The sequence below is a fragment of the Neoarius graeffei genome, chromosome 12 (genome assembly GCF_027579695.1).
Source record: "Neoarius graeffei isolate fNeoGra1 chromosome 12, fNeoGra1.pri, whole genome shotgun sequence".
NCBI lineage: Eukaryota > Metazoa > Chordata > Actinopteri > Siluriformes > Ariidae > Neoarius > Neoarius graeffei.
Genome location: NC_083580.1, coordinates 76,471,401 through 76,485,173, shown reverse-complemented (window position 1 = coordinate 76,485,173; position 13,773 = coordinate 76,471,401). Strand labels below are relative to the sequence as shown.

Here is a 13,773-nt window from a genome sequence, read left to right as displayed (position 1 = left end):
CTCTTCCTTGTAAAAGCGCTCCAAATCTGTCAGATTGCGAGGGCGTCTCTTGTGCACAGCCCTCTTCAGGTCACCCCACAGATTTTCAGTTGGATTTAGGTCTGGGCTCTGGCTGGACCGTTCCAAAACTTTTTGGGGGTCATTGTCATGCTGAAAGATGAAATTCCTCTTCATCTTCAGCTTTCTAGTAGACACTTAAAGGTTTTGGGGCAGAATTGACTGGTATTTAGAACTGTTCATAATTCCCTCCACCTTGACTAAAGCCCCTGTTCCAGCTGAAGAAAAACAACCCCAAAACATGATGCTGCCACCACCATGCTTCACCGTGGGTATGGTGTTCTTCTGGTGACGCGCAGTGTTGTTTTTGCGCCAAACATACCTTTTGGAATTATGGACAAAAAGTTCAACCTTGGTTTAGGGTGACCAGATTTCCCGAGTCTAAAACCGGGACGCTTTGCACGTGACCGTGATACTCGTGCACGCACACGCGTTTTGATGTAAACATGCGCCGGCTCAGACAGTTGCTTTTATCATTTTGTAGAAGCTCACTTTTATCAACATTTCAGAGAATAATCAAGTATTTTCTTGTTATCTACATGTACTTCTATCACAATTCAGTTAAAGTAAGAAAATCAGACAACAGATGTGATGATAGGGAATAGGCCAATAGCCTAAATTTCAACTGATTTATTTCACCTTTGTGAAAATGCCAAGAAAATGCATTGCTTGCATATTAACATCAACATTTTATGCGATGAACTTTTTTTTTAAACAACAGGCTATGCATTGTGACAGGAACGAACGCATGAGCCTAATCGTTGTCACCTCCGAACCTTTACCCAAAATGCCTCTGTTTAATCTTAACCAGTGTCGGCTATTAACTATTTTGAAAACGTGAACCCTGAGTTGACAACAGCATCAAACAAGTCAAGACAATCTGTGATACAGATTAAAGACAGATGAAACAGATGAAAGACAACAAAAAATGTTTCAGAAACACAGCCACCCAACCCACCCACCTAAAGAAGATGCCATTTTATTGCATATATTTACATGAGTGAATTTGCTCCAGTAGCACTTTATTGCCCGAGAGCCTGCTGTGAAATTGCGAGCAAGTATCGGCGAAATTGGCCCGGGTAATGATCAAGGCTTTGAGAGTAGGCATGGTCATGCGATTCCTCTCATCAGTCCAGGCGTTGCTCATGAGTGAAAATATTCGCTCAATTGTAGCATTGGTGCCAGGTAGGCACATGGCAAACTGGCAAAGCTGACTGACATTGCTGTAAGGAATCTCCCTACTCTTGAAGTGCGCGAACATCTCCGCCCAGCGCTCATCCGTTCGGCATTGTCGCGTAGTAGTTGACAGCCGCTAGCGAAAAAAATCCGTTATAACACGGCCTCTATATTGCAACATTGTACAAATAGATAGATTGTAAGGTTGACTGCGCACACACGCACATTGATGCTGAATTGCTAGAAGCTTTATTGACATCTCGTTGGCTATATATGATCGCTGTAACCGGGACAGTTTGTTAGTGTTTGGTGTAAACTGGGACATTTCAGCGTCCCGACGGACCTTTGTCGGGACTGGGGACACTAGGGTGCATCAGTTGCCCCCTAAAAATGAAAAGTTCCTCCGATCATGATGCATTTTTGTTTTTATGTTCCTTTTGGTAAGAAAACACACTGGGTGAAATATTTTGACAAAATTCAAAAAAGTTTAATGGTGGCACCAGGAGCTCAAAGTTATGGAAAAAGCTGCTATTTTATGACTTTTATGACAAAATTTCGATCACTTTTCATGAAACATTATGGCACCTTATAGAGTATACCAAATATCTTAGATCCACATTTTTAGTACATATTCTAAATATATTATCAAGCACAGTTTGAGTTTTAGCTGTTCATTGAATCATTGTTCAACTACTTTTAAACAATACAAATGTATTATGAATCACATTAATGCTTCTCAATCCCTTGCAAAGGTTCTTAACATGATCTCTGGCTCACAAGAAATCAATAAATGGAGTCCAACATTGTGATTCAAACCTTACGCGAAAACATTAAGCGTTTTTTGGCAAAAAATGAACCTCATGGTGCCACCATTAGACTTTTGAATATGGTCAAAAAATTTTACAGGATGTCTTTATTGGTGAAAAGGAACACCCAAACAAAAATGCATCAGATTTTATGAAAGTGAGGGCAACTGATGCACCCTAGGGGACACGCAAGTCAAAATCGGGACTGTCCCGGTCAAACTGGGATGTCTGGTCACATTACTTTGGTTTCATCAGACCAGAACACATTTTCCCACATGCTTTTGGGAGAGTTGATGTATTTTTTTACAAAATTTAGCCGGGCCTGGATGTTTTTCTTTGACCCTACCTCATAGTCCGGACATGGAGAATATGGGAGATTGTTGTCACATGTAGTACACAACCAGTACTTGCCAGAAATTCCTGCAGCTCCTTCAGTGTTGCTGTAGGCCTCTTGGCAGCCTTCCTGAACAGTTTTCGTCTCGTCTTTTCATCAATTTTGGAGGGACGTCCAGTTCTCAGTTATGTCACTGTTGTCCCATATTTTCTCTACGTCTTGATGACGGTCTTCACTGTGCTCCATGGTATATCTAACGCCATGGAAAATTTTTGTGCCCTTCTCCTGACTGATCCTTTCAACAATGAGATCCCTCTGACGCTTTGTAAGCTCTCTGTGAACCCTGGCTTTTGCTGGAGGATGCAACTGAGTAAATGTCTGAACTTTATTTGGAGTTAATCAGAGTCATTTTAATTGATGGCAGGTGTGAACCCAAAAAGACTGAATGCTGTGATTAAATCAAAAGGTGCTTCAACAAAGTATTAGTTTAAGGGTGTGCACACTTATGCAACCAGCTTATTGTACATTTTTTTTAATGCTTTTCCCCAGGCGGCATGGTGGTGTAGTGGTTAGTACTGTTGCCTCACAGCAAGAAGGTCCTGGGTTTGAGCCCAGTGGCTGGTGAGGGCCTTTCTGTGCGGAGTTTGCATGTTCTCCCCGTGTCCGCGTGGGTTTCCTCCGGGTGCTCCGGTTTCCCCCACAGTCCAAAGATATGCAGGTTAGGTTAACTGGTGACTCTAAATTGACCGTAGGTGTGAATGTTTGTTTGTCTCTGTGTCAGCCCTGTGATAACCTGGCAACTTGTCCAGGATGTACCCTGCCTTTCACCCATAGTCAGCTGGGATAGGCTCTAGCTTGTCTGTGACCCTGTAGAACAGGATAAGTGGCTACAGATAACGGATGGATAGATGGATGTTTTCCCCCTAACAGATTTGTTTGTTTTTCAATTGAATTGTACAGGTTATAGGTCACATTAAAGGTGGGAAAAGTTTTGAAATTATTGAACGTGGTCTCATTTTTTTACATCAGAAAAAACGATCATTTTAACGGGGTGTGTACACTTTTTATATCCAAAAAAATTACATTACCTTAATGGCATTTAGCAGACACTCTTATCCAGAGTGACGTATAACATGCCTAGAGCAGGCTGGGGTTAGGTGCCTTAAGGCCTCTGCATGCTCTTGCGACAAGGCTTTCGCAGATAGTTGTAATTTATCGTTGAGCGGGGAGTAATAGGCGTGCGCGATGTTATTCACCGCCACAACGCAAGGGGGCGCGAAGTCGCTAGGAGTAGTTAGTGGGTGTGGTTAAGTTAAAGTTAGTTAAAGTCCTTCCCACGCTTTACAGTACCTGGTATTCCTAGGCAGTCTCCCACTCAAGTACTAACCAGGCCCAACTCTGTATGGTGGCACATCGGGCGGCACCGATCTCCGTTTCCATAGCCCTCAGCCTCTCGCCTATTACATAGCTAGGGTTACAGTGGGGGGCTAGTCGTCTGGTAACCACGAGAGTTTAACTCCCCATGCACATCTGTATCGCAGCGTGCCTTGCCAGATGGTAGTAGGTACCATTTTTATGATGGTCTTTGGTATGACCCGACCGTGAATAGAACTCACGATCTCCCGATCGAGAGGCGGACACGCTACCACTAGGCCACTAGTCGGTGGTGGGTGTGGTTAGTGGAGTGTTTATCCTCGCTGTCCTTATAATGACTAGAACTGGAGTCGTATAGATGTACGTACTTCCTCACTTCCTTGATCAACTGCTCTTCGTGCTGCTCCATCTTCGCTCATGTTTTTAAAAATGGCGGTCGTGAAAACAAAACAAACCGGGAAAGTAGGGAAGCGGAAGTGCATATACAGTGGACCAATCAGAGCCCTCTTGTCTGCGATGCTGTCTGTGGTGGTCACAATTTTTGGGAGGTGCACGCAGAGCGTCTGTGAATGGGGGGGTGCTTCGCAGACGCCATCTGCGAGGACTGGGTTGTCAGCATAAATTGGCCTTTACTCAAGGGCACTTCAGCCATTCTTTCTGGTTCAGAGAATTGAACCAGCAACCTTCCAGTCCCAAAGCTGCTTCTCTAACCATTTTGCCATGACTCCCTGTCTTAAAAAAAAATGCTCCTAAAACCTGAATAACATCAGCATTTCCTCCACGTCTTATTCGGAAAACGTGAAATTCACAATGGCAAATTTGGGATATCTAAAATAGAATATTCTGTTTGCACGACCCGTATCAAATTCCTCAATCTTGTCATATCTGGAATAACACTGGAATATTAACGTGCATGTAAATGTACTGAATGTCTGGATGAAGTTGTGCCTCAGGATGAGTTTGGATTTAAATCCATCCTGATGTAGCAGATGCCAAATCGTGACCTCTGTCTCCTGTTTGTATCAGTGCGTGAGATGATCCTGCACCCCTACGAGACGCAGTCCGACAGCTTCTACTTTGTGGACAACAAGCTAGTCATGCACAACAAAGCAGACTACTCATACAGTGGAGGGCCTTAAGACAGCAGCTTTCAGAGAGCTGACCTGGATGCTTTGACGGTTTGGCTGATCTGAAATGCCCAGCCCACATGCGTCTGTGTGCACCAATCACGCTCTCCCTGAATTTGTGTCATTGACGTGGTAATGCCTGTCTGTGTGAGACCAGTGATTAGATGACCATGACTTTTCACACATATATACATATCATAAATGTGTTTTAAGGTTTTTTTTACAACACACCAGCAAAAATAATGTTTATTTGGTAAGTTATTCCTGATATTAGTGACTAGTCTATTTTCGGACAGGCGGATTTCAATTCTGCAGTTATTTATATGGCCAAATGGCAATGGCGCTGGGTGGGAAAGGTTATGATTAGGGCTATATGCTTGACTGCTCCACTGTGTGTGTGTGTGTGTGTGTGTGTGTGAGTGAGTGAGAAAGAGAGAGAGAGAGAGACTGGGGGAATGTTTTATGCTGTGAGACTGACTACTGATTGTTTACCGGAGTGTACATTTGAGTGTGCATGGCACTGTTACATCTTGATTCACTTCATAATTTTCACAGAGTGAGATTTAAAGCTAGACGGCCTTTCGATTTCATAAAATCAGTGAAATTTAGTTCCCTCTGAAATGTGGTCATTGTGATATATGTTTATTTCTGTACTATCTCACAAAATATCAGGCCATTCTGTTCTGTGGCCGGGGAGTTATTTAATTTGAGGGGATTAAAGCAAATAATGTGCATGAAATCGCTCGTTTCGCGCAGTCAAACAGACAGAGGAAGTGCGTGCGCATGCGCAGGTTTACCTTTGATCGTGCGCTGACAGTTCCATCATTCTGTCACTAAACGAACAGCTGATCACACCGAGGTGCTCGCTGACCGCCGATATTTATTAGTTTGATATTTCCTGCGTTTCCTTTCCTTCGTATAGAACATAACGTCTTTTCTTCTCGCTTTCTTTCCGTTACTGTAGTCGGTCTTTCACGTTTCATTCTCACACTCACGTCCTCCATTTTTCTCTCCTGTTTCAAATTTGTATCCCACAATGCCTTGCGTGAACGAGGAAAGCCCACCACGTCATGCATGACATAGTATCTTGAATCGAGTCATGGTGAAGCAAGAAAAAATAGCAGAGAATTTAGGGCCACATGGCCTTAAATTCATTAATTGTTCTATTTTTAAAAAACTAATCAAATTGGAAGTCTGTGATTCGAATTCAGTAGCTTTCAGTCCACTGAACAAAAATAATTGGATGTCGGGGAAAATTCTTTTCATGACCTACACTTGAAAAATCTGAAAGGCAGTCCAGCTTTAACATCTCTAAAGTTGTCAAGAATACAGTAGTAGAGCATTTCTTCTTTCTTCTTCTTGACATGTTCTAATGTTTATAATGAGATAATATTTGCATTTCATATGTGATGTTGAGAACACAGAACATATTCCTCACAAGAACAACACATTATTGCATTATGCCAATTTGTCACCGCAATGCAAACCTCTTATCATAAGATCTCATAAAATGTCTGTGCAATGTTCTTGCTCATGTCTGCTTTGTATCACAATTTATCTCCAAGGAAATGTTCATAAAGATAAAATATTTGTATAAAAAAAGTCTCACAGGACAAGACAGGAGGTATAATGTGGGTTACAGGCATTGACATCATTCACAGACAAATGGCTTTTTAGGCTGATAGATATGAGGGAGAGAGAGAGAGAGAGAGAAAGAGCATTACTTCTAGTCTCTTTCTCCATCAAGCATTCCTTCAATCACACATTCCAGTGAGTTTGGTTCTTTCTAGGTGTTCATGTATAGAGCAGAAAGTAGAGTTAGCATTTTATCTAAGGACGTGTTGTATCTCCTCTATGACTCTATGACTCATTTATTTAAAGTGTATTTAAAAAAAACAGTGAATTTAGGAGAATTTAAGGAACTGTATCTGTTTTTATTATTTTATGCCCTCAAAGGCTCAAAATGAGTTCTTCAATAATGTTTCTAGGTAAACCTTGTAACAGCTTTATTTATGATTGTGATTTACTGTACATTTTGAGAAAAAAAAATAAAATAAAAAAAAGTGTAAAGTTTTGAACAGCTCAAATGCAAGTCTGGAGTAAAAGAAATAAAAATATATGTGACTTTTTGACATGTTTGGAGATGTTCTCGTTTTTCATTTTGTCTCACTTATGCAAAATATCTTGAATATAATCGTACAAATTCAACAGTTTCTTTTAATACTTGATTCTGATTGGTCAGTTAAGGGATTCTATGGTCCGTTGATATGGATACAAGTTTGATCATAGGTTCTGGAGGACCAAGTCCGATCATACATTTTGTTGCTTTAATAATAAAATGAACAACGTCAGCTCATTTGATGCAACACCCTGTGGCAAAAAAAAAAAAAGCATGACTCCATCAGATGACACCATGGAAGATTTTTCTAATATTAACTTTAATGTTCATTTTAATGTGAATTACAACGCTAAGTAAGCTACAGAGTTTACACTGCTATGGATGCAGTTCCAATCGTAGTGATGTAATCCTTTTTAGCAGAAGCAATCAAATCATTTAGGTGGCACAATGGTTACCACTGTTACCTTGCTGTTGCTTCACAGTAAGAAGGTTCTAGGTTCAAACCCTGCAGCCGACTGGGGCTACATCCACACGGCAACGAGATTTTTTTTTTTAAATATCTCGTCCACATGGGCAACGGATCAGTAAAATATCAGGTACATATGGCCACGCAACGCTTGCTGAAAACGATGCAATACACATGCCACACCTCTACGTGCGCTGTAAGACGGTCCCATCGGAGACACCAGAACAATACAAGTAGGACGCATGCGCATAAACCCCTTCTTCTGTAGCATCAGCCACATAAAGTTTTGATTATTAATCAGTAGCGTAAAATAGTATCTATTGTCTAAGACACTTATTTATATTTCATATTAAAACATCTATGTAAATTAATACATAGAAAGCCTGGCCAGGCACTGAACGTTCTTCTGCCTTCACTTTAAGAGAAATTCAGGGCGAGCATGAACCTAGGTTCTTCCCTGTCACTCACCCTGTCACTGTCACACGCACACACCTTCTCACTCCCTACCCTATGGATATAGTCCCTTTAAATCACGTGCTCGTTTTTTGAATGGAGACACGGAAAGAGGAATGAACGGGGGTAGATGGAAGCCGGTACGCCAACATTCTGATATCCTCCAGAATTCTTTAATGGTCCGGAATAAATTGAATGCTACACATTGATGGATTACTTTGTTCTTCTACGCCCTTTTTGAGGAATGTATTATCGGACTTAAACCAACATCTGAAGATGTGAGATCGCTCCTTTTTTTCCCTATTTTTGCTGGCGGGATTGTTTTTGTTTTTGGAAAGCGCACGGGCGGTGCGCGGTTTTGGTTATACTGCTTACGCAGTGTTTGGACTAAAGACTCTGCCCTAAGGGCTATTCTCTCACTCTCTCTCTCTCTCTCTCTCTCTCTCTCTCACTTTGCACCATTACACAATAAATATTCACAGTGAAAATATTTTGTAAGCGCGTTTCATGAACCAAGTTATAGGATTTGTTGACAAATCGCATCGAGTTCGTTACACTTCTACCCAGCATGAAGCACTCACAGTCATGTGGTTGTGATGTCATCGTAAACAAATCCGTTCTACTCATCCAGACGACTTCGCAACGGCGCCGTTGCCAGATTTTTCCACTCTGGAACCCGTTCTCAAAAGATTTCGTTTTGGGGCACCCAAAACGCCGGTGCTGTGTGGATGCCAGGCCGAAACGATAAACAATTTTATCAGATTCACCTGAATTCGTTGCCGTGTGGACAGGGCCTGGGTCTTTCTGTGCAGTTTGTATTTTCTTCTCATGCCTGTGTGGGTTAACTCCTGGTGCTCTGGTTTCCTCCCACAGTCAAAAGACATGCAGATTAGTTCAACTGGCCACTGTAAATCACCCAGAGGTGTGTATGTGAGTGTGAATGGCTGTCTGTCTCTCTGCAATGGACTGGCGACCCATCCACGTGGAGCCCCGCCTCTTACCTGATGTCAGTTCCTTGCGACTTGCAATGGATAAGAGGTGTAGAAAATGAATTAATGTACAATAAGCTGGTCATTATTGCAAAATAAATAAAGCCCTTCAAGATGATTCAAGAATTTGTGGTTTATTTCACAATAATGACCAGCTCACTGTGCATTCTCTCATTGGTAGTTTGTTTTAAAACAAATATAAGATCATTAAGCTAGATAACTTTTACTCATTTCAAGCTTGACATTGTCTTATTCTACTTCAACAATTTACTTCTAGAACAATGCAAAAATCTGTCAACAGAATGAGAGTTTTAAGCATGAAATTAGTAAATGTCAAAGCTTAAAATGCACTTAATGATCTTATATTTGTTCTGTAATGCAAGGATTGGAGAACTTTTACTTTATTCAAGATATTTAAGAATTATTCCACAAAATCGAGTCGTACATGAGCTGATAGTCGACGAAGCGCGTAGCACCGAGTTGGCGATAAGCCATGTACGACGAGATTGAGTGGAATAACTGTTTTATTCTATCCACATTCACCGGATTTGGAGAAACAGAGCATTTTTATTTTTATTTTTTGCAAATTCGATAAATAAAAACTTTACACAAAACGTCCGACAAAATCATTTCCGCTTAGAATGTAAACAAACCGGCGAAATGACACGAGCAATTTGTGAAAAATGCAATGATAATAATAATTCTTGAAAAATACATTTTAAAAAGATATGCTTTTACCATCAAATATTTTCATTCCATATTTTGTTGGTTTTTTTATTTGTTTATTTTTTGGGGGTTTTGTTTTCGAGTCGAGTTTTTATTCAGGACTGTGAAATAGAAATGACAAAATCCGAGGAAACAATTTTAGCAGGGGGTCTGGGGGGGGGGGGGGGGGGGGGGCGCATCCCCCCAGAAGCTGAACAGATTTTGTGTATATTGATAGATTTGAAGCATCTCCTGAAAGCAAATATTTTCTCAACCATGCCATTTAATTTGAACTGTTATTATTATGTTGAAATAATACAATATGAACTGATTTACCTTTTAACTGATAAGGGTTCACTTGAAGAATGAAAATATATCAATAACATACCTCATATTGTAAATTCACTTATATTCTTGTGTCGATTCGTATCAATTCATTGGGTACCATAATGTCTTTTCCAGGGGGCAATTCTAGACTGACTATTAAATAATAGTCACTAATGTTCTTGTTTTTGAACTGATTCAATACCAAAATGTCTGTCTTGTTCATGTTAGACAGATTCTAGTCAAAAACTATATACAACTATTTACAAGTCAATATTTATATTTATTTCCTTTTCTTTGTTAGCAGTTTCTTCAGCTTAGAAAGCCTACTCTTTTCTTTCTGACTTTCTATATGGCTTTTCCCTGCTCTTTTGGTCTCTTTCATTACGTATTCATGATAACAATGAACGTTATGAACAATAACATACCGGTAAGTTAAAACTACATAAATAATAAATGTGAACAAGATGGTCTACCTGGTAATCTATAGTTCGACAGCTTCAATTTCACCAATTCCGCATGTTTTTTTCCTTTAACATGGTCAACTAAACGTGTTCTTCCACCAGAACCGTACTTCACATCCTGATGGCACAAGATGCGGTAAGCTTTCCCCGGTTCTTTTATCTTCCGTATGTGCTCATGGAGAGATTCACTACCGGCTTTAAACTCCAGCCATCGCCAATTCCATGGATTTTTGATGCCGTTTTCCTTGTCAATGTTTTTGACATCGTCGGTCTCACCATCCTCCCTCTGAACGATGTCCCTCCATGACGTGGACATACCGCGAAATTCTCCTTTTCAAAACCGTTGATATCGAAAGCATGTTTAAAGAGCACAATGGTAAAACGAAAAGAACACAAGATTCGCGCCGTGGTTTGTAAGCATGGCACAAATGCCATAAACTGGTCTGTCATTGTCGCAAAAGAAAAAAAAGATACCAAAAAAATTACAATGTCGTTACAGAAAGAACAATTTGCGGTAGGCTCTTTCCCAGACTCGCCGGCTCGGTGACACTCGCTGTACGAGACTACTAGCGGTCGGTAGACAACAAACCCCCCCCCCATTTTTTATTGCAAAATTGCAAAAAAAAAGATGATTTACTAAAATTATATTTTTGGCGGCCAAATTCGTGGAATTCCGCAGATCCGCGGATTTTTCACAGCCCTGTTTATTTCATCCTCGGTTGGTTCAGCAACACGCACCGCCATTTTGCTTTTCTCTACTCACGGTGTATGAGCTGATATCCTAGTAGTAGAGTAGCCAATCAGAGTAATTTAGTATTTACTGTATCTTAGGTATATTTTTTTCTTACTTCTTTTTTTTTATGTGTGTGTGTGGCTTGGTGTGAGACCAATTTTGCTTTGCTTTAAAAAAGTAGTCTCAGGTCCAGTGAGTGCAGTTTTATGCCGAAATGAGCTGTAGGTTTTGCTGAGCATCTTACAGAACCAGTCACAGTTCTTCTGGACACTTTGACTGTCACACTCACTTCTTCATTTTGCACTAAAACCCAGCGGCCTTCATTATGTTTTCTTTTTTAATCTAAAAAGTGCTCTCGAATATGCTGCTCAGACATATTACAAACTTTTTTTTCCTGTAACATTTAATTTTTTGCTGGGAAAAAAATGAATGTTTGGAACTTTAAAATGTTTTTGTAATGTTTTGACTCGATAATATAGAAATCATAAAATTGTGTTTCCGGTTGAGAGTACGTTGTGCACGTTCTGGCTGCCGCTTCTCACCGGAGCTTTTTTGTTTTTTTGTTTTATTTTATGTCTTTTTCTATTTTTTTTTCTCTGTGTTTGTGTGGTTTGATGTTTGTTTGAGTGTTTTGTCCGCCGGTTGTGGTGTAGCTCCGGACCCAGTTTTGGGCATCGGTTCCCTCCAGGCCTTGGTTCGCTGTGGGTGATGCCTGCGCTCCCAGCTGTGGACTGCAGTGAGCTCGTTGCTCATTTTACATCGTGGTTGTCCAGCGCTCTGTGCTTTAATGCTTGGCGTGATGTTCCGAGCGATGTTGCTCGGTGGTGTCGTGGCGGCTGTGCAGGCGGTTTGGGACACACCAGCGCTCTGCGTGGCGGAGCTTCTCTGCTCGCTTTGTGGATTCATGGCGTGGTGTTCGAGCGATGGTGCTGGCGGCGGTGCTGGAGATGTGGGACCTGTTTTCGTGTGCCTTTTGGTGGGACTGTGGCTGCTACACCACAGGAATTACATCCTGACCCCTACTTGGTGGACTTTTTATTTTTTATTTATTTATTTTTTTCCTTTCTTTGTCTATTATTGTAAAGCATCCTGGGGTTTCTTGTCTGTGTGTGTGTTTGTGTGTGTGTATATATATGTGTGTATGTTTGAACCTCCTGTAAAGCGTCTTTGAGTACCATGAAAAGCGCTATACAAAACAGATGTATTATTATTATAAAATAGAAATTGATAAAGTTTGCATGGAAAAAAATAGGGGGGACTAAGGCCCAATCCCAATTCTAATTTCTACCCCTCCCCCTTCCCCTTGGCCCTTCCCCTTGAAACTGAGCTACAAGGGATAGGGCTTGAAATTCAACCCCTACGTATTGGGATAGCCCTTCAACGATCACATACGTCATCGCGTACCTCCGTCAGCGTTTACGTTAGCAAAACGCGACCAAATGCGTCATTGGCTGCGCCCAGCCGCTACAGTCAGAGCCAGAACCAGAAATCTCTGCTGGCAGGGTGTGATTTGTTAACTAACACCACTGAATGGGATATCTTTGGCGCTTCATGCACCACATCCGACAGAATGAGGTGTCAGAACACTCATGTAAACAATAAAAGCGAGAATAACAGAACAAAACGTACGCAGTCAAGCAACCGAAAACAATACTCACTCCCAAAGCTTTTTAGCAGCAGCTTGGATTTCAGAAATCGCTGCTCATTCTCAGCTCGAAAGCGAATCAAGCGGCGTGTTTCCTCTGGATAACAACTTAAAACACGTAAATAATGGAGAAAATACATTTATGACAATCTTTCGCCGCAGGAACCGCCATCTTTCTGAAATCCGCATGAAATCTCGCTGAAATCCGCATGGCATTGTGGGAAATCACTCAAACCCCTTCGTTCGGAGTCAGCTCTAGGAAAATCTCCGTTTGGAGGGGTACAGAAGCCCTACCCCTTCCCCTACCCCTCCGCGTTAACTGGGATTGGGATACCCCTACCCCTTCACGTGAACGCGCAAAATGGAGGAGAAGGGCCAAGGGGTTGGTCCAAGGGGTGAAATGGGATTCGGCCTATGACTTTTGCACAGTACTGTACATAGTTTTGATTTAGATATACTGTAAGTAAAACTGAGAGGGTCATATTTTTATTTGAAATGTTTATTTTATTTATTTTTTTATAGTTTCACATTGTTTGTGACACTTCCCACTACATTTCCGCTCTGTCTCACACTGCAGTATTATTAGTCTGGTGAGGGATGGAAGCATCACATCACATCCCCTGATAGTCCTGATGGTTTCCATTGCACCCTTTGCATTTTGAGCTTTCTGTCTTACAGCATTGTGAATTATCACTAACGTCCTTCTCTTCAGTTTGATTTGCATAGAGGTTTTGTTGACAAATTTCTTGACTTTAAATTATAAATTTACAGGTCGGATCATCCGTTAAAAATTTCCAGATGTAAAAAAACAAAACAAAACATACATATCTAAATGAAATTAAGTTTGTACATATAGCAAGCAGATGTTATAGTGACTGTGGAAAATGGTCCTGAATAAAAGCCTGAAATACCTTCTACTTAAATACTGAACACAAACTTCTTGCTAATCACTTCACAGAGTAAAATCACCTATGGTGCATATAAAGAATGAATAAATAAAC

At 40.9% G+C, this 13,773-nt stretch overlaps 1 protein-coding gene across 1 annotated transcript in view; it reads left to right on the top strand.

Moving 5' to 3' along the window:
• Positions 1-6,355, top strand: part of unc119b (unc-119 homolog b (C. elegans)) — a 55,483-nt gene extending 49,128 nt beyond the window's left edge. The window contains exon 5 of the mRNA XM_060935240.1: positions 4,774-6,355. Coding sequence (XP_060791223.1) covers positions 4,774-4,886 — 113 coding nt within the window. The 3' untranslated portion in view covers positions 4,887-6,355. The remainder of the gene's footprint in view (positions 1-4,773) is intronic.
• Positions 6,356-13,773: the final 7,418 nt, after the last annotated feature.